Source organism: Myotis yumanensis, unplaced genomic scaffold (assembly GCF_028538775.1).
Source record: "Myotis yumanensis isolate MYYU_CA2020_CCGP unplaced genomic scaffold, mMyoYum1.0.hap1 SCAF_10, whole genome shotgun sequence".
Classification (NCBI taxonomy): Eukaryota; Metazoa; Chordata; class Mammalia; order Chiroptera; family Vespertilionidae; genus Myotis; species Myotis yumanensis.
The window spans coordinates 72,202,659-72,224,030 of record NW_027223761.1 but is presented as its reverse complement, the minus strand read 5'-3'; the positions used below and the strand labels follow the sequence as shown (position 1 = coordinate 72,224,030).

The 21,372-nt window shown below is 39.7% G+C and overlaps 1 protein-coding gene across 3 annotated transcripts in view; it reads left to right on the top strand.

Annotated features, from left to right (window-relative positions):
- Positions 1-21,372, top strand: part of ELMOD1 (ELMO domain containing 1) — a 68,618-nt gene that overhangs the window by 14,565 nt on the left and 32,681 nt on the right. Inside the window, exons 2-3 of one of the 3 annotated variants that reach the window (XM_070425987.1) lie at positions 9,452-9,553; positions 18,771-18,906. Coding sequence is in view for 2 of the 3 variants with exons in the window: in XM_070425985.1 (XP_070282086.1) it covers positions 9,537-9,553 (17 nt within the window). In the remaining variant the exon portion in view is untranslated. Of the gene's footprint in view, positions 1-8,714; positions 8,860-9,451; positions 9,554-18,770; positions 18,907-21,372 lie in introns of those variants that run through there. The other 2 variants (XM_070425986.1, XM_070425985.1) reach the window with 2 other exon arrangements.

Genomic DNA, 21,372 nt, shown 5'->3' with positions numbered 1-21,372 from the left:
CACAAGATGGCCAGCAGGGGAGGGCAGTTGTGGGCGATCAGGCTGGCAGGCAGAAGTGGTTAGGGCAGCCGTGGGCAAACTACGGCCCGCGGGCTGGATCGGGCCCGTTTGAAATGAATAAAACTAAAAAAAAAAAAAAAAAAAAAGACCGTACCCTTTTATGTAATGATGTTTACTTTGAATTTATATTAGTTCACACAAACACTCCATCCATGCTTTTGTTCCGGCCCTCCGGTCCAGTTTAAGAACCCATTGTGGCCCTTGAGTCAAAAAGTTTGCCCACCCCTGGGTTAGGGGAAATCAGGCAGGCAGGCAGGCGAGTGGTTAGGAGCCAGTAGTCCCTCTCCACTGGGATCGGGCCTAAACCAGCAGTCGGACATCCCCTAAGGGGTCCCAGATTGGAGAGGGTGCAGGCTGGGCTGAGAGACACATTCCCCCCACCCCCCACCCCCCGCCCCGCACAAATTTTATGCACCGAAAGACACAGAATAAATGGAATTGAACCAATTTCTTCTGGTACCCAAAGCAGCTTTGGATCAATCTGATTTTTAGGAGAAAACTATAAAAATTATTATTTATGGATCTATGGCTCCGCATATCATTGTTTTCTTTCTTCTTTCATCTGAAATGAGAATAGCCCAACCTGAGGAAATGAAATCAATGGCAAATAATTTTGATATTGCTGATCATGAATTTATCATCTGCAGAGTATAGCTGTGTGTGTTTTCCTCTCCCGGAACTGCTAAATGAAACCTTTTATTTTTCATTACTGCTAAAAAAAATGTTTCCCAAACTTTTACTTCTTAATCTAGATTCAGGAGAAGGAGAGTGGAAAGTGTTTTCATCTTCTGATTATCATTAATTACACTAAGTAGTATTTTGAGGTTGACCCATTTGATTGCTTTTTTTCCCCTCCTTGTGGTGTTATAGTATGAAAAGAAAACAATAGCAACAAGAAGCAATTAGGATCTCTGCTCATAACTAGCAGGCTATATGATCCACCTTTCTTCCTATGTGTCTGACATATTCATTTGTTTATGTGAATGCACCAAGAACAGTATTGGTCCAAAGTACAAATAATGTCAGGCAAGTGGAAGAGATAACTTATATCCAGACCTATTTTCCCAAGATGAATGCTATTTGTATCTTACCGGTAGATAAGAAAAAGTCACAAGGAGAATTTCCTGGTGTTGACTGTGCCATAAGAATGAGAACAATTCATTTTGGGATTGATTACTACAACATTCACTTTTTATTCCTATACTTGTGTTTGCTAAGATGTGACTGTAATTTTGATGCTAAAGTAAATGATATCTCTCTTCAAAAGAAAAGGGAAAAAAGAAGCATTTAGGGAAATCTAAGAGAAAGTGTAGTTTATTTTGCTTTTCAATTAATTCAAGAAAACTCATTCAAGTTAGTATATGTCTTCTAGGTAGATTTGAAATATTCTACCAACCATTAGATATGTTTCCTTAAAAAAGTAAGCAAATATTTTTTTTAAATATATTTTATTGATTTTTTACAGAGAGGAAGGGAGAGAGATAGAGAGTTAGAAACATCAATGAGAGAGAAACATCGATCAGCTGCCTCCTGCACATCTCCCACTGGGGATATGCCCACAACCAAGGTACATGCCCTTGACCGGAATCGAACCCGGGACCCCCCAGTCTGCAGGCCGACGCTCTATCCACCGAGCCAAACCGGTTTCGGCAGCAAATATTTTTATCTACAAAGGAAAGGTGTAATGTATTATGAAAGCTGAAATATGGAGATAAATGAAAAAAACAACAACAACAACAAAAAAAAGAGGGAAACTGCTGATTTGAAGGCCCTATCACACTGACCAATGCCTCGGAGTAATGTGGGGAGAATGAAATCACCACACAAATAGAGTGGACCAGGAGCTTGAGTGTCATTAGGTTTTCTAAACCCAAGGGAGCACTAGATTTACATGTCATATTTTAATATTAATTACTTCAGAATGATATTGCCAAGGATCCTTATCTCCTTTGAAATGTGACTTCAATAAGAATATTTAAAACCCACACTTTTGGGCTCTGTTATATAAATTCTTCCCATAACATTTTCTTGTTTAGAAAATTTCAGATTTCTGGTACATTTGCTTTGGGAAAGGAAAGGGGTTAATTTTCAGTGGCATAGTAATCCTTGATAGACAAGAGTCCTCCAGCTAGCTCCCAGAACACTCCTAAATTTTGAGGGGCAGGTGTATATCCAGGCCTCCATTATTCCCAGATCTATAATTTAGTTTGAATTGAATATACTATTTATTCTCTTCATGCTTAAGTCAACTCAGAATTTTACCTCTGTGGTTTCCAGAGGCAGCACCGGAGAGAAATAATAGCACTGCCTCGGAAGTCAGGCTTTGAGGGTTTGGGTCCCAGCTCTGCCAGGTACTAGCTGTGTGACCTTGGAAGCTTGCTCAGTTTTCTCAGCTATAAAACGGAGATAATTTTTATTCACTTCATGGGATGCCTGTTAAATGAGTTTTAAATAAAGGCCATAGAATATTGCCTGGCACAAAATAAGCACTATGTAAATATTAGCTATTATTCACAAGACCTTAAGCTGAGGCTAAATTTTTTTAAATTAAATTTTATTTAAAAATTTATCTGGAAGACATTTTTTATATAAAATATTTTTATTGATTTCAGAGAGGAAGGGGAGGGAGAGAGAGAGAGATAGAACATCAATGATGTGAGAGAGAATCATGGATTGGCTGCCTCTTGCACACTCACCACTGGGGATCGAGCCTGCAACCCCAGCCTGCAACCAAGGCTTGTGCCCTTGACGGGAATCAAACCTGGGACCCTTCAGTCCACAGGCCGACACTCTATCCATTGAGCCGAACCAGCTAGGGCTAGAAGACACTTTTAAGAAAAACTGGGATAATCCCAAATTAGGCACATTTTAACAGTAGAATAGAATTTACTTCATGGATTGTCCTTTACTTATATTAACATTATGATTGCACAAGCATTTTGCTTATTACAGGGGATGTAGTTAGAATTTGAAGGGCTACATGGAAAATAGCTTTTCTCATCTTGTGTAGGGATTAAGATGTTAAAGAAAGGAGTTCTATCCCCTCTAGTTAAGTCTCTAATTCATTCCAGGGGATGCTCAATAGATGGGTCAGCTTCTAAGACATAGGGTCATCATGTGGTACTTGACAAAAGAGCTGTAGGGGCCTCCTGCTCAAAGGAGGCAGTGCAAGTTCATTGGCTCCAGGCAGAAAGAGTTTTCAGAAGTAGCAGACCACACCTCCCCGCCCCTTTCCTCCCAGCTGGGAAAAAAGTCCAAGGGGCACACAGCCCCACGCACAGCACTGAATGTCCATTGATCTCGAGAGGTGTTTGATCCATCAAGCACAGCCATTGGATCCTTACCTTGGGAATAGGTCAGGGCAGCGTCCCATACACATGGAGATAAATTAGTGCAGATGGGCTGAAAGAGTCAGGAAACCCAGGGTTATGATCACATTCTTTATTTTGCTTAAAAAGGAGAGCCACATGGGGGTTATTTTCTTTCAGTAGGGTGATTTTTAGTTGGTTTTATTAGTGTTGTTAAAAGGTGCATTTCTCAGAAACTATGCCAAGTTCATTTCAGCAAATCTGAACTGAGCACTCAATTTGCCAGGCATTGTATCAAGCCCTGGGCTTCCCTGGTGCCCCAAGGAGCATGTGTGCAGAGGGGAAGCATGACACAGGTCATTTTAGAGCAGCAGCTGAGATTTAAAATAGAGCCGGTAATTCTGATGTCCGCACGGTTACAGACCCCTCTAGAGAAGCAGTTACAGGGAAGGGACAGCACACCGTGTTCATGTCCTCCTTGCATGCTGTGAAGCAGGGGCCACAGAGGTTACTGCCTGACAAAAAAAGCAAAAAAAAAGCTAAACTTTATGTAAAAATACCTCAATAGCCCTAACCGGTTTGGCTCAGTGGATAGAGCGTCGGCCTGCGGTCTGAAGGGTCCCAGGTTCGATTCCGGTCAAGGGCATGTACCTTGGTTGTGGGCACATCCCCAGTAGGGAGTGTGCAGGAGGCAGCTGATTGATGTTTCTAACTCTCTATCCCTCTCCCTTCCTCTATGTAAAAAATCAATAAAATATATTTTTTAAAAAAAACTCAATAAATCTGAATTTAACCCAAAATAAGTATCTGCATTTTTCAATAAGTGAGACATATAAACAAGGCATCTGATCCAGTTAGCCTCGACAGGCTGTGGGGGAAACTTGGGCAGTCTATCAGGGCTACTGTGTTGTTAGAGCGTTGTGCAGACAAGAAGCAAACTCAAGTTTTCCCGACTTTGGGCCCTGCACAGCCACTTGAGAAAAGCTGCTTTGCCTACAAAGGAGGCCTAACTCAGAGAGATTACCTCAGCACCACTCATTAAAAAACAACTCATAGGGCATTTCTTATCAATAGTGAATGGCTCATAGTATCACACGTTGTACACCAACTCTGATTTGTAGCAGGTTCCTGTCTTTCACACCAGTTATCTAGTCTGCACTAAATAGGACATTAACAGGTATGCGTAAATTTTAAAAATAAAGTGAGCAGTAATTTGTTTTATTTTTCTATAGAAAACATTTAGAGAAGTTACTTAGTACCCAATGAGCAATGATAGTATTAAATAATATTTGCAAAGTCTTTCTTCTACCACCCAAAGCCATTTTTGGTGTGTGCTCTTTGGGGAACAGATAATTAGCACTAATTGTTGTCTTTGTTTCCTGTTTGGGAGACAGATAATTGAAATTAATTGTTATTTTCTTTCCCTTCACTTTTTCCACCCAATCAGTAAGTCCAAGTGATTCTACTTTCCACCTCTGTTCTCTTCTCTCCATCACCACTATCATTGTTCCAGTTTAAGTCACAACTTGTCAGAACTTATTTTAATAGTCTCCAAACTGATTCTTCACTTTTAACCAAATAATCTTTTACTTTAGAGGAGTATTTAATAAGAATGACAAAATAATACTAATAATGAGTACCACTCATTGACTGCATATTACATACTGTGATTCTTAGAACAATCCTACGAAGTGGTTATAATAACTGCTCCCCATTGAACAGGGAGAAAACAGAACCCTAGAAAGGTTAAGCAGCTTGTCTAAAACCACTAGGCTAGGGGTAGATCCCAGATATGAACTCTCTGTCTCCAAAGCTTGTGCTCTTAACCACCGTGCGTACTTTCTGCCATATTTGCCAAATTTTTCCTTAAATTGTAATGCTCCCCTGCAGTATTAAACTATGTGCGTTACCCAGGATAATGCTGGGCACAAAAGCAATCAAGAAGGTGTTTTTTAATGGATAGACTCAGGAACCTCTATGTAGAGGGCAGGAAGCTGAAGTATTATATTACTTTATTTGTCCCACATCATTATGAAGTGAGATTTTTTTTTTTAGGTAAACTGGTTTTCTATTTAACTAAAATGAAACCATTTAAAAATTCCTTTAAATATTGAAAAAAACTTTCTGAAATGCATTATCAATAGTGAGTGGCTCACAGTATCACATGTTGCACACCAACTCCCCCATTCTTTTTTGCTTTCTAATATGACGATTTTAATTTAATATTATCCCAATGACAAAGAACTAGTGTTATGTACAACAAATGTTGAAAATGCCACTTCTTTAGTATTTCCTTCTGGGCTATGGTTTTAATTACCATCTATATGCCAATTAAGCCCAAATCTTTGTCTCCAATGGGAATTTCTTTCCTGGCCTTCAGATCTATGTATATCCATACTACCACTTGACCCAGCAAGCTCAAAATTCCTCTCAAAGACCTCCAAACACACCCAGACCCCAAAATCTCCTCCAGAATTCTGTGTCTTAATGAAAGAATCTACTGTCTCACCCATCTATGCCAGCCATAAACATGGGCATAATGTTTGACTCCTCCTTTTCCTTCACCAACCTATTCCCCAATCAATTAACAAAAGTTTTAATTTCTAAATATCTCTCAAACCCATCCCAGTCCTGTCTCTGTCAATTACCTTCTCCTGCCATTATTATTTCTGCCTGGACTATTGTAATAACCTTCTAAATGGTGTCCCCTCCAACAATTTCACCACAATCCAATTTATTCTCCATACTACAAGCACAGAGCATTTTTTAAACTAGAAGTTGGATCATCTCACATCTCAGTTTGAAGACTTTTAATGGTTCCTTATTGTTCAGACTTCTTTGATATTGCTTACAAAGTCTTAGACCAGTGGTTCTCAACCGTCCTAATGCCGCGACCCTTTAATACAGTTCCTCATGTTGTGGTAACCCCAATTTCATTGTTACAAATTGAACATAATTAAAGCATAGTGATTAATCACAAAAACAATATGTAATTATATATGTGTTTTCCGATGGTCTTAGGCGACCCCTGTGAAAGGGTCATTCGACCCCCAAAGGGGTTGCAACCCACAGGTTGAGAACTGCTGTCTTAGACGATTTGACCATTTCTTGGTTTTCCAGATCTGACCATCCTTGTTTTTACCTGTCCCTCTTAGCAAGCACCAGGTCACTAGGTCTTGTTGAACATTTTTCCCTCTACACATTGTGTATTCTCTTGCTCCTAGGACTTTATATGTATGAGGGAACCCTCTGACCCCTACATCATAAGATAAGCACCACTATCACAGCACCCATTTCCACTTGTAAAACTGTGTTTAAGTAGCTATTTGTTTCTCTGTATTATCTCTACAATCCTCCCTCAAGACTTTAGGGTCTGGAGAATGGAACCCATGCCTCTCGTGTTCAACCTGTATTCCTAATGCCTAACTTTGTGTCTAGAGCATATTAGGCATCAACATATTGGAATATATTTTTCATTTTAGAATAGTTTAGATTTACAGAAAAGTTACAGAGATAATACAGAGTGTTCCTTTATTGGCATCCAGTTTCTTATGTTAATATGAACATTTGTCACAACTAATGGGCCAATATTGATACCTAATTAACTAAAATCCTTGCTTATTCGGATTTGCTTAGTTTTTATCTAACATTCTTTTTCTGTTCCAGGATCCCGCATTATAATTAATTGTCATATCTCCTTAGCCACCTCTTGGCTGTGATAGTTTCTGAGACTTTTCTGGTTTTTGATGATCTGGAGATGTCAAGGAGCACTGGTTAGGTATTTTGTGCAATATCCATCAAAAGGAGTTGGTCTGATGTTTTCATCAGGATGAGACAGGGGTAGAGGTTTGGAGGAGAAAGACCATGGAGGTAAAGTGCCATTTTCATCCCAGCATATCAAGAATGTACTCTGTCACCATGACTTAGCACTGTGATGTTAACCTTGATCACCTAATTGAGATAGTATTTGTCAGGTTTCTCTACTGAAAAATTGCTCATTCCCCCCTTCCAGACTATACTCAGGAAGTCACTATGTCCAGACTCCATTGAAGGGATTAAGAATTCTACTCCAGCCCTAACCAGTTTGGCTCAGTGGATAGATCGTCGGCCTGCGGACTGAAAGGTCCCAGGTTGGATTCCGGTCAAGGGCATGTACCTTGGTTGTGGGCATATCCCCAGTAGGAGGTGTGCAGGAGGCAGCTGATCGATGTTTCTCTCTCATCAATGTTTCTAACTCTCTATCCCTCTCCCTTCCTCTCTGTAAAAAAAATCAATAAAATATATTTTTTTTAAAAAAGAATTCTACTCCAGCTCCTTGACGGCAGAGTATCTACATAAATTATTTAGGAGTCTTTTGTACAGGAGGTTGATATAGTATTCTGCATTTATTTATTTATTCATTCATTTATTTATATCAGTATGGAATCATAGATACTTATTTCATACTTTATGGTATAATCCAATACTATATTAATTACATTACACATATTGTCCCAGTGTTGGCCATCAGGAGTCCTTTCGGTTGGGTCCTGTGTTTATTGGACATCACCTTCACTGTCTGCCCTTTGAGCACATTTAACAAAAATATATTTTATTGATTTTTTACAGAGAGGAAGAGAAAGGGATAGAGAGTTAGAAACATTGATGAGACAGAAACATCGATCACCTGCCTCCTGCACAACTCCTACTGGGGATGTGCCTGCAACCAAGGTACATGCCCTTGACTGGGACCGAACCTGGGACCCTTCAGTCCGCAGGCTGACGCTCTATCCATTGAGCCAAACCAGTCAGGGTTGAGCACACTCTTACTTTCTGGCACAACAAGACATGTCAGGCTCACCTGTGTGTTCCCCGCCCTATCCCTAGACTCAGCCACTCCTCCAAGCAGCCCTGGTTCCTTATCTTTGAGAATATTTTAGAAACTATAATCTGGGTTTTGGGTAGACACTAATGCTTTTTAGTTAAAATTTGAATTCATTTTTAAAAGCCACAGAAGTACAAAGAATCATATATATTCCCACCACATAAAAGGGACACGAGTTGTTTTTGCCCTTTATTTTGCTCGAGATATCTTTTAAGAAATAAAATGCTTATCAAGCTGAAGGTCAGTTTTTCCTTCCCCAATCCTAAACCTTTCCCTGCCCCTCCAGAAGCAACCACAATCTTTAATTGACGTGTACACTTTTTTTCCCCAAGCATGCATGGAGTATTCACATGGAAAAAAAAAATGTGGTAAAGAAAAGACTGGCTTTGGGGTTGAGTTGCCCACATTTCTGAGCTGTTCTAGTTGGTAGTTGTGTCTCTTCCATTTGTCCATACACTCAGTTCCTTGTGTTGCCATTGCAGCTGGTGTTCCATTTATCACTCCTCCTCCTCGGCAACATCTCTCCACTATTGTCTCCAGCCTCTCCCTTCTCCAGGCTGTTTCATCCCCACGTTGTAGGCGGCTTCTGCTGTCCTCCTTATAAGAAGGAAGAAGACCAATAACCTGGTATTATAGACTTTATGAAAGCAAATTGTAAGCTGAAAAGTGATAGACAAATATAAAACCTCACTGTTCTAGTCAGAGTGCAAAAAAAAAAAAAAATGGGGGGGGGATATGGAGCATATTGTTCACTTGTTTGGAGTAATTGACTCTTTAACAAATATATTTTAAAGACATTGCCAGCTGCTTCTAGTTATTTTTTAGTTGTACTTCTGAAAGGTTGAGGCTGCCAGATTTCAGACCATAAGATATCTGGGAATCAGGATAATTTTATAGTTCTTCATTTTTAAAAAATAAATACTCTTCTTCCAAATGTAGAAATGCCCAAAATAGAGAAAAAGCTTACTCTTGCAAAGATTGCTGATGAAACTAATAATTTCTCCAGCAAGTGACTTAAAATGAAAGGCTAATTGTTAATGATAAAATGAAAGACTTTAGCTTTAATCTCCATCCATAGAATTGAGTTGCTTCGTGGGCAGTTGGGTTGACAATGTTCCGGGTGCCATATAATATTGTCTGCTTACTCAGGTAAGCAGAACTCTGGGGTTGGGGTTTCCAGCACCCTTAACAGTAAATACATCTATTTTTCTCCCCACAGCTTGCACTTATTTTGACAAAGGCCAACTGGAAAGCAGTTACTTGAGGACAGTTTGGATAACGTCTGGATAAGCAAAACAGGCACGATGAAGCACTTCCTGAGGTAAGCATTTCTGGTTTCCCGGATCAGATGAACCCTCTAAAATGAGAAACTTCCTCTCCAATTAGGATAATATTTTTGTTCACTGTTTGTGAAACGGTAACCATGTCTCGCATTGTACTTCAGCTAAGAATAATTTGGTCACAAAATTCCTCTGCCAACTCTATGTGCACATTGATGCTAAAAGAGAACGTTTACAAGTGGTAGATTACAAGCAATTACAAGAGAGCATGGGTGCAAACTCGCGGGGCAGGGAGAACTTTGGACAACCTTGATGCTTGTATCTGTAAAGAGTGGTATGCTCCTGGCCTTCAAGTTGAGGTCTGGGGATTGGTAGTCAAAGAATCAATATAATTTGTGTACAATCATTTTCCTGAAATAAGTAATTTTAAATATCCCTTCATTTAGATTTTGGTTGGCTGGCCAATTCATACAGGTATTTTCAGATATTCCTTTTTGGTAAAAATATATATCCCAAGCTTTTGCTCTTCCTGTCTCAGTAATGTCCCTGAAATCTGCAGGAATTGTTGATTCCCTGAAGACTGCTGTATAGAGCACTGTGTATGTTGGTATGTTTTGGGGTGATCTTGTTTTGTTTTGAAAGCCATTAGGCTTGACAGGTAATTATTTTCAAGAGTATTGACTGTTATTTACAATAAATTAATGGAATTCTTGAAGAAATTTTACATCATATTAAAACATGACAAAAGTAATGTCAGTCTAGCTCTGAAAATTAGAAAATAAAACACACTTTCCCTCGAGATGGTGCCTTACCGCTGTACCCTTGCTCTGGCTTCTTTTCTCTGAACAATTAGCGGGCTTGCTTCTTTTAGGAACTTTAATTCTTTCAGTGGCTGCCATTTATGATTTTCCTTTCCCCACTGGTGTTGTTCGCACCATTGTTTCTGGAGCACGGAGGTCGATTTGTGTGGGAGTCACTATGTTCTGCTGCAGCTACTGATGTTTACTGGATCTTACAACTGTGAAGACCTCCCTGGAGGTCACTATTAAACTGCTCACAGGCATTAGCATTTATAGGCATACTGCCCACCCTGTTTATCTCGGCCGAGTAAAAGGATAGTATTTGAAAAATCACTAGGAGATTTGCCAGCAAAGTATTTGATCTGCTACATGTTTTGGGTTGCCATGGTAATAAACCCATCTGTTTCCATATTTTGAAAAATTGGTACTTATGAATCCCTCCTGAATATCTCTGAGTAGTGGAATCATGTTAACAGAAAGCTGTAGTGTGAGATGAAGCTGAGACATCAGGAGCTACTTTTGTGAAAGTGGAAGCAGAAGTGGTCAGGTTTGTGCAAAGATTGGTGCAGCTGGATTTCTTCACTCTCTTGCTGGTTTTAAAAAAAAATGAGTAACCTCCAAACCAGCCATTTTAGAAGAAATAGGAGCATTAGTGTCTGTTAGGTTTTTTGTTCCATTGAATAGGTGTAACATTGTGTTTGGTGCAGATGATCACATTTTAAAACTAAGTTGTATGTGATGATTTAGAACCGGTATGGGTAAACTCTACCACTGTAATTTCACACAGACGAGCTCCGAGGATAATGGAACCAGCACATCCCTGTCAGTTGTGTGTTCTGATGCAAAATTTTCTCTTTTAAGTTGGCATATATATATTTTATAAATATTACTTGACATTGATTATTTATGTGAAACTGAGTCTTGGATAATAGATTACACACCAAGAAAGATATTTGAGGATTATCATTGACCTTTGGTTTTGATAATAAAAGCAAATTCAATCATTGCCTGTCCTTACTTGTTTTTAAAAATATATGTGTGTGTGTGTGTGTGTGTGTAATTGATTTTTTTTACAGAGAGGAAGGGAGAGGGATAGAGAGTTAGAAACATCAATGAGAGAGAAACATCAATCAGCTGCCTCCTGCACACTCCCTACTGGGGATGTGCCTGCAACCAAGGTACATGCCCTTGACTGGAATCGAACCTGGGACCCTTCAGTCCGCAGGCTGACGCTCTATCCATTGAGCCAAACCGGTTAGGGCTCCTTAGTTGATTTTTGCTTTTGGCTTTCGTTTTTGTTTTGAATGCTTTTATTAAGTTACAATGAGTATGTATTCATTATATGTTAATGTTTATGGAATTTGGAAGGCTAAGAGGGCAGAGTAATAATCCTGCATTACAACTCTATCAGATCATTTTAACTGCCTTTTATTCCCTGTAGTCTGTGCCCACAGATGTTGGACAATTTGGAAATCTTTTTATTTGAACCAAAGAGAAGGTTATGTACACATTGCCTGAATAAAATAGGTGTTAGTTCCTGAGCTCAACAAATATGTAGAATAAGGAGTTGATTTTCATTGAGAAAAATTCGGCATTATTTAAAAGCCCCCAGAGTGATCGATTTGTCAGCTTCTGTGTTGCTGTAGAATGAAATGCTCCATGTACAGTCTCAGAAGAAATGAGGTTAACCATAAAGAATCCAGGTTGAGGGAAAGAATGGATTTTAATCCACATTTAAGATGCATGGGACCCACACTCTGCTCTCTCCAGCTCACTGTTACCATCAACTATATTAATGGAGTAACTACTCAGAGTGTAAAGGAGTGAGGAAATATTTGAAATATAAGAAATTACATGAGAAGTTAGAAATAAATGCTATAGATTAGTACACTCAACGGAAGGATATGTTTTAAATTGAGAGTAGATATGGGATATGATATAAGTACATCATTGTCACCAATTAACGACTCTTTCCAAGGCCTGCATTAAAAGAAAACCAGTGATTAAATGGAGAAGAAAGTGTGCCTGTGTTTTATCAGAGAAAGAGAGGGTACTTTCTGAGCCCTAAATAAAACTGAGGCTTTGGGTGTAGTTTATATAGTATATTTCATTAACGTTAATTCAGTTGATGTGTATCATAAAGAAGGCCTAAGACTTGGACTGAAGGTCTGTTGCCTTGCTAGGATTTACTTGTTGAGATGATATTTTTTAAGTTATCAGGCATTATTAATTTTGACATTTTCTAATACAGGGAATCTTTTAAGGCACCCCATGTAAATAATTGCTTCCAACGTTCCCGGCCTCAGGATCTCAGTGTCTTGGCCATGGACTTCATTGCATATTTTTCTTCCTGAGACAGGAGAGAGGAGAGGGAAACGTCTGCCAAACTCAAACCTCCACGGGAGACACTTTGAGCAGCACAGCAGAATTGCACCCAAGTTCTGGCTGTGAAGCAATTGAGAGGAAAAAAGTATTTAACACTATAATTAGGTAAATAAAGGCTTCCAATGAGCAAAAATAGCCATAAATTGGGTTTTATATATAGGTCATTCACACCTGATTAATATATTGGTCCACTAACTCATTTAGTAAACATCTACTGCTAACAATTGTAGTAACATGCCACATTTTACATTAATAACAATTGAGATTAAACAGAATTAATATCCCATTTTACAGCACAGAGCATGAAGGCTTGACAAAGTTAAGTTACTCACACAAGGGCACACTGATATTTGGGTAGGTGTCCTGACTGGGAATCAAACCCACCACCTTGGGTTGTACAGGATGTACAAGATGATGCTCCAATCAACTGAGCCATGCCAGCCAGGGCATATGGATATTTGAATGCAGGCCTGTGACTTCCAAGCTGTTTCTCATAGTTTCTGCTTGTGTTCTCCTTTGGTGTGTGTCTACTGTGAGCCATTGTGGGTGATACAAAAGTGAATATGAGGTGGTCTCCACTCCAAAGTAACATACCATCTGGTGAGGAGCTGAGGCACACGTGGGCAAAACTAAGATAAAAAAAGGAATGTGGTCAGTGACATGCTACAGGCATTTTGTGACAGGAATGCTGAGGGATGGCTTCACTGGGATGAGATTGAGGGTAAAAGAGGACGAGGATGCTCCTATCGTATATAATAAAAGGGTAATATGAAAATTGACCCTAACAGCGACACAACTGGGAACAACTGGTTGCTATGATGCGCACTGACCACCAGGGGGCAGACGCTCAATGCAGGAACTGCCCCTTGGTGGTCAGTGTGCTCCCATAGGGGGAGCTCCGCTCAGCCACAAGCCAGGCTGACTGCTGCGAACGCAGCAGAGCTGACGGGAGCCTTTCCCACCTCCTCGGCAGTGCTAAGGATGTCCAACTGTGGCTTAGGCCTGACCTCCTGGCAAGTGGGCCTATGCTGGCAGGTGGACATCCCCCAAGGGGTCCCAGACTGCAAGAGGGCATAGGCTGGGCTGAGGGACCCCCCCCCCCAGTGCACAAATTTTCATGCACTGGGCCTCTAGCTTTTAAATGAGGATAGAAGGTAGGAGAGGTGGAGAAGATGCTGTGAACAAAGCCCAGAAATTGTGACCAGCTGCCACAAGCAGCAGGTGGTCCAGATGTGTTGGCTGTCGACCCTATGTAGGGTGGGCAGAAGACAAGCTGCCAAGGTAAAGTTAGGGACAGTTCTCGGGCACCTTTGCAAGCATGGGGTAAAGCAGTCCAGAACCATGGTAACATTTTCACTCAAACCTAAAGTAGGCCTCAAAGAGAAGGGAGAATCAGATGAAAAATCTCCTTCCCTTGTGACACATATCTAGCCTTCTCTTAGAGCAGTGGTCGGCAAACTCATTAGTCAACAGAGCCAAATATCAACAGTACAACTATTGAAATTTCTTTTGAGAGCCAAATTTTTTAAACTTAAACTATATAGGTAGGTACATTGTTATGAACTTAATTAGGGTACTCCTAAAGCTTAGGAAGAGCCACACTCAAGGGGCCAAAGAGTCACATGTGGCTCTCGAGCCGCAGTTTGCCGACCACAGTCTTAGAGCTAGAAAACTAGGCCATTCCCTTCACCTTACAGATGGGAAGGCAGAGGCCCAGAGGGGCAGAGGGGCTTGTCCAAAGTCAAACAGCCCATTGTAGCAAATGTACACCAGACTTAAAATCAGACTTCCAGACACGTCCCTTTTTAGCTAGGCAGTATTTGCATTCAGCACCCACCAATTTCCAATGCTCTGGAGGGGCCAAAGGTGCAGGGCCATGTAGTTGTCCCAGAATTTCATTACCATCGCTTGAGGCATTGCCTGAGCTTATCAGATGTAGAAGCTAAATCCTGAAAAGGGGTTTACAGCCTGCACATCCAAATACCACTGTCACTGTAGTCTGGTGTGTTTAGCCATAGTTTTTTCCTTTTTTAACACATTGTGTACCGCATAGAAATCTCTAAGACATACGCCAGGGACCGCACGTTTTTGGGCAAACTGCACATTATTTAAATCATCATAATGCACTTTAGGTGCTGTTTTTCAATAATTATAACATTTTTATTTACAAAAACAATTAAACAATTAAAGTTCCTAGTACTTTTTTAACGTATGGTACTGCGTAAAACATTTTCCTCTATGAAGAAGAACCAAACAAAATTTACATAAGTATCTAGATTCGCTCCTTTTTCCATGGGCATGAAAAACCAGAACACTCGTGAGCGGTCCTTAACAGATGGCGCGCGAAACATGAGAAAACCCTTGAGCGGTATGAAATGTGTTAAGATACACATGTACATATCAAGTATATAAATACTTACATAAATATACATGTATATGCACATATCTCTATATATAAAAGCCTAAGCAACTGTTTGATCATTCGATCGGTAGCTATGACGCACACTGACCACCAGGGGGCAGATGCTCAATGCACAGGCATGGAAACATGGAACAGATTGATGAATCTCAGAGGGAAGAGGGGAGGGGAAGGTTGGGAAGAGATTAACCAAAGATCTTATATGCTTACTAGAGACCCGGTGCACAGATTCTTGCACTGGTGGGATCTCTCAGCCTGGCCTGTGGGGACCAGGCTGAAACTGGCAGTCCAACATCCCCCAATTGGTCCCAGATTGTGAGAGGGTGCAGGCCAGGTTGAGGGACCCCCACCGGTGCACAAATCTGTTCTGTACACTGGGCCTCTAGTGCACACACACACAAAGTATACATATAAATACACATATATTTACACACTAGAGGCCTGATGCACGAAGATTCGTGCAAGAATTTGCCTTCCTTCCCCTGGCTGCTGGCACCGCCTTCACTCCGGCCCGAAGCTGCCTTACCGCCTTCCCACGCTGCCCACAGGCCCGGAACAGCTGGGGCAGTGCAGAACGCCTGCATCCTGCCCCGCCCCGACTGCTTGGCACCTGTGTATGCGAATTAACCCACCATCTTTGGTGGGTTAATTTGCATACTCACTCCTGATTGGCTGGTGGGTGTCCTGAAGGTACAATCAATTTGCATCTTTTTCTTTTATTAGTGTATATACAAGTATTTTAACTTACTTTGTTCCCTGCATTAAAAAAAATACTTTCCATACCTTTGTTGAAATAGGTTAACCTGAATGCATAGTTTTCTAGGCAACATTCTGTGACACCACCTGGGCCTGCCCATTACCATCAAGCTGCCATCAGAGATTCATTTCAGGCTTGATCATTGGTACCCAGCTCTTCTGCCCCTTGGTTTTCCCTCAGCTTTTCAGGGGCAACCCTCTGACACCTCACTGTTCATTCAGCTCCTCCTATAGAGCATAAGATAAATGAAAGCCCTGGACACTCAGTAAATGTTGGGTTTGTGTTTCATTCATTTAAATTTTGTATTTTTCACTTTTGCTCTGAAGTAAGTTAGGCATGCTGATTTCCCTGTTGTGCTTGCCTCCTTGTCAGGACAATCAAGAGTTGGCTTTACTGTCCCATCTCAGAGGAAGGTACTTTCTCTCTGTCTCTCTAGCAATTTCTTTTATAGAATTATCACACTAATTTTTTTTACTTTTTGTTTTTATTGTCATTTTCCTTACTAGATTATAAGTTCCTTGTGGACAGGGATGGCATGTGGTTGCAGTGAAATTACGTTCTTGACCCATTTTTGTTTTTTCCCTTACATAAGACCCACACATTTTCCTACTGTACTATACACCAGTCTTCTCATTTTTTATTTGTTCACTTTAGTGAAGGAATAAGTAAAGTACCTTTCAATGATCACTTTTAATTTTTCTACAGTACAGTTAAAAAATCTCTCTTTCAACTACTCTAGGTCTTTAACTCAACAGAAATTAATTTTTTATTCATAATTATATATAATTATGTAGTGTATCTATAATACGAAAAGGCCTACTGGTCATCCTCTATAGAAGATTTGGGGGCTTATGATGGATAATGACTTTTCCTTATTTTATTTATTTATTTAAATCTTTATTGTTGAGAGTATTACAGCTGTCCCCCTCTATTTCCCCATTGCCCTCTCTACCAGGTTCTGGCCTTGCCTCAGGCCTTCACCACCCTTTTGTCTGTGTCCATAGGAATGCATATATGCATATAAGATCTTCGGTTAATCTCTTCCTGCTCTCCCCTCCCCCCTTCCCTCTGATATTCATCAGTCTGTTCCATGTTTCCATGCCTCTGGTTCTATTTTATTCATCAGTTTATTTTGTTGATTATATTTCTTGTTTGTTTATTTTGATTTTTAGATTTAATTGTTGCTAGATATGTATTTATTGCTATTTTATTATTCATATTTTTTTCCTCTTCCCCTTCCCCCATTCCCCCTCACTTTCCCCCTCCCCCTCTCTCTTTCTCTTCCTCTTCCTCTCCCTCATCTCTCTCTCTCCCTCTCCTTCTTTTTAAAGAATACCTTCAGCATTTCATGTAATACTGGTTTGGTAGTGATGGACACTTTTAGCTTTTTCTTGTCTGTGAAGCTCTTTATCTGACCTTCAATTCTAAATGATGGCTTTGCTGGGTAAACTAATCTTGGTTGTAGGTCCTTGCTATTCATCACTTTGAGTATTTCTTGCCACTCCCTTGGCCTGCAAAGTTTCTGTTGAGAAATCAACTGACAGTTGTATGAGTGCTCCCTTGCAGAAAACGGCTTTTCTCTTGCTGCTTTTAAGATTCTCTCTTTGTATTTAACCCTTGCCATTTAAACTATGATGTGTCTTGGTGTGGTCCTCTTTGGATTCTTTTTGTTTGGGACTCTATGAGGTTCCTGGACTTACAAGTCTATTTCTTTCAGCAGAGAGGGGAAATTTTCTGTCATTATTTCTTCAAATAGGTTTTGAATATCTTGCTCTCTCTCTCTCCTCCTTCTGGCACCCCCATAATATGAACATTGGTATTTATAGATTTATTTAATATTTTGGTTCTTTTAAAAATATTTTTATTTACAACCAAAGTTTATACTTTAGATTACAATTAAATACTTTTTAAATGTCAGTGTAATGTGTTTGCTGCTTCCTTTTAAAATAAGTCAATAAAAATATTATCCAAGTACCCCAAAATATCTGATTTTTAAAAAATAAATCTTGTAAAATGTATGTATTTAAGCATCAAATTTTTAATTGAATTGTGATGTCATTAATAAATTAAGAAAAACCTGTGCCTCCTTTTCTTTGAAAGAAAAACAATAAGCCAATAATTAGATTTTGTTGTCCCACAGCCAGCCAGTGCTCCCTAATTCCTCAGATAAAATTTGCTTGGAATGTAAAAATAGTACCTTTGCTATAGCAATGGAATTTGGAATAGTATCAACCCATGATGGGTTTACACCCACCACTTTTCAAAGACAATGTGATCTCTTCAGGTAAAGAATGATGGGAAAGACCACAGAGCCCCACACTGCCTAGGCACTGGGCACTGGGCACTGGGCACTGGGCACTGCCTCTCAGCTGCTCATTAAAGAAAATACACTCATTTTTCTAGAGGCACACAAATGGTTTCTTTGTGTGGTTTCACAGTTCCAGTTCATGTGTCAAGTCCTCTGCAGCCTCTCTTTCTAGTAGGAAGCTCATTATACAGAGAATCCCACTTACTAGGCCAATTGGCAAGTTAATTTCCAATTGATGGCCAGTGCCCCTGATCAGACACTTCAATAGAGCAACTGAAAAATTTTCTAAAGTAAAATATTGATATATTTGACTAAAAAACAAAACTAGGCTTTCATCAAAAGCAACTGAAAAAATTTTAATGTCATTTTTAAAAGTTGTTGGAAAAAATAAAAATTTAAAAGTAAATAAATAAAATAGTAAATATTTTTTAAAGTTCATGAAATGCTAGAAATGTTGAGCAATTTGCTGTTGTTCTTTATGCCCATTTAGATGAAAAGTGTTTCATTCAGGAGACTGGTTTGAACAAAGAATTGTGATTATTTTGTTCGTTTCCTTCCTCACCAATAGTGTACTTCTTATTTATTACAGGATTTCTTCAAGCAAGAATTAACTTTCATTAACAAACTCATTGAAACTGTTCAAAATAAACCAGTTTTCTCTTATTATTCCAAAAGAAGACGCCAGAGTCACACATTTAAGATGTTGGAGTAGTGTTGCATTACAGGTATCCACGCCCCTCACCCCACAGGCAGGAGGCCACTTGGTGCTAGGTGCATCTCCTATTTCAGAGGCCCCACTCCTGCTGAGTGGGTTCTTCTAATAAGACAGGGACTTGCTTTCACTCGATAGCAGAGATATGATCCATTTTGAATAATTTACATTGGGTGGCTATTCTAGTTCAAGCTAGAGAATGAATGTTCAGTAATAAACGTGATCATAATTGTCTTTAAGAAGCATACTGCTGTGAACTCAGCCATAAACCCCACTCTGCAGCATGCTAATAAACGACAGTAGGATAAAATACTGGAAACAGAAAATGTTTAAATAAGTCTCATTATTAAATCAGATTCTCCCAGAGCTTAAGCAAGTCATTTAACTTATTGTCATTTTCCTTATTAGAATATCAGGTCTTCCTGCAGTAACTCCTTTTGGAACATCATTGAAAAAGTTGTGATAAAAAATAGAAACAAATAGCAAAACATGCTGTGCATGTAGTTCTTAAAAATAGGAGATGGTGATCAGTATTTTTCCTCATGGTCTTGAAAATTTGGCTGTTATTCCAATAAAATAGCACATCTTTTCAGTAGTGAGTTGCGAATCCTCCATCAGAACTGAGAAAACTAAGTCTAGTGCTATGAAGAAAAAGAGCAAAATATTCCCCTAATCAAAACTAAGTTGGTTAGTTTGATGATTCAGGACAGGAGTTAAAAACAAGCAGAGCTACAAATCCCTGAGCAAGGGTTTCAAATGGTAGAGAGGGTGTGTCTGTAATTCTTTTTTTAAAAATATTTATTGTTGAAAGTATTACATATGTCCCCCTTCCCCCCCCCCCCCATTGTAATTCTTATTCTAAGAGTAAGAACAGAAGGATAGGATTAAAGAAAGCACATGGGATCTGCCTCATAGATACACTTGAGATGTTTCCACTCAAGGCATGCCAAAATAAGGAGATGAGGAAATTAAGAGGAGGAAAGGTACTATGAATCCGTCCTTAAACTCAGATGAGAATCAGACCCACCCTTCCTCCCTTCCTTCTTTCCTTCCTTCCTTCCTTCCTTCCTTCCTTCCTTCCTTCCTTCCTTCCTTCCTCCCCTTTTTTCCTAAACCAACCACTGATTAGCTTAAGAGCATTTAAAGATCCATTTCTTTCATTTCTTCCTTTTGAGGGTAGACATGCCAAACCAATTTAACATTCTCACAAAATATTTAATTATGTTTACTGTTCTCCTCTGGACCTTCAGCAGTCTTTCCATAAACTTTACAATGTAGGGACTTAAATAGATCCAAGAATTTAAAAAGTGAGCTCCTTGTTGACCAGGAGGTCATGGTTCTGTTCCTGGTCAAGGCATATGCCTGGGTTGTGGGCTCGATCCCCAGCAGGGGGCGTGCAGGAAGCAGCCGATCAATGATTCTCATCACTGATGTTTCAATCTCTCTCTCTCCCTCTCTGAAATCAATAAAACTATATTTTTCAAAAAGAAGTGAGCTCCTGGCAGCACTTGATGGTGAAGAACAGCCAATCTGAGATGCTCTTAAGGAGGTTTTGCTCCTCTGGTCCTTTCATGAGGAAGCAAGCTGTTACCAAAATAAGTCTTCCAAAGAAAGAGGTAGCCCTGGCGTTTCCGTCTCTGGCCAGGCTTTAGGTTTATGATCTAAATACAAAATAAATTATATTTGTCAAAACATTGTTTGATTGATAGTCTAGCTTGAAAAAATATATAGTTTTTAGCATACCAGGAAAATATAGTGCCTGGCATAGCAAGCTGGCCTTTTAATGAAATATTTGTGGGTATGTTGGCCCATTAGAAAAAAAAAACCAAAGAAACAATAAAAATTATATCCTTGATAATAAATAGCATTATTAGAACGACTGGCCCAGGAATTATGAAAGGGTAAGGAAGCAGTGTCGATAAGTCATTTCATAATTGAAATGGGCATTTCTCCTTCATGATCTGTGGTGTTGTTTACATGATACACCTCACATAGTGGTGAGTCCTAACAAGTGATGCAGCATCTCTAACCCCTCCCTGAAGTTTTCCACTGGGTTCTCCTGACTTTGACAGCTTCAGCATCCTCAGGAGAGTTGAAAAAAAAAAAGGTAAAAGCAAATAGAGTACTATATCTTTTCTCTTCTTTTATGTAAGGCTATCTTCATGCAAAACAGTTCCCCAGGCATATTCTTCTCATATTCAAAGAGGCCAGGGGGTTATAAGTCACTCCATATCTGGACACTTTCTGCCACCTGCGATGACACTTCGAGGTCTCAAGCCACATCTTTATATAGATCTGCTGGAGAAGTTGTAGGGGGAAAGCTTTCTGCAGTTCACTGTGAGCTGTCATAGGCTCTGGTGGCTGTATCCTAAGTAGAGTGAGTACAGGGGTTCACCTTAAATAGTAATCAGAACTCTCTTCTCTAGGAAGACTTAGCTCCCCAAGAACCTGATTATCATGGAGTCCTGACACGGACTTA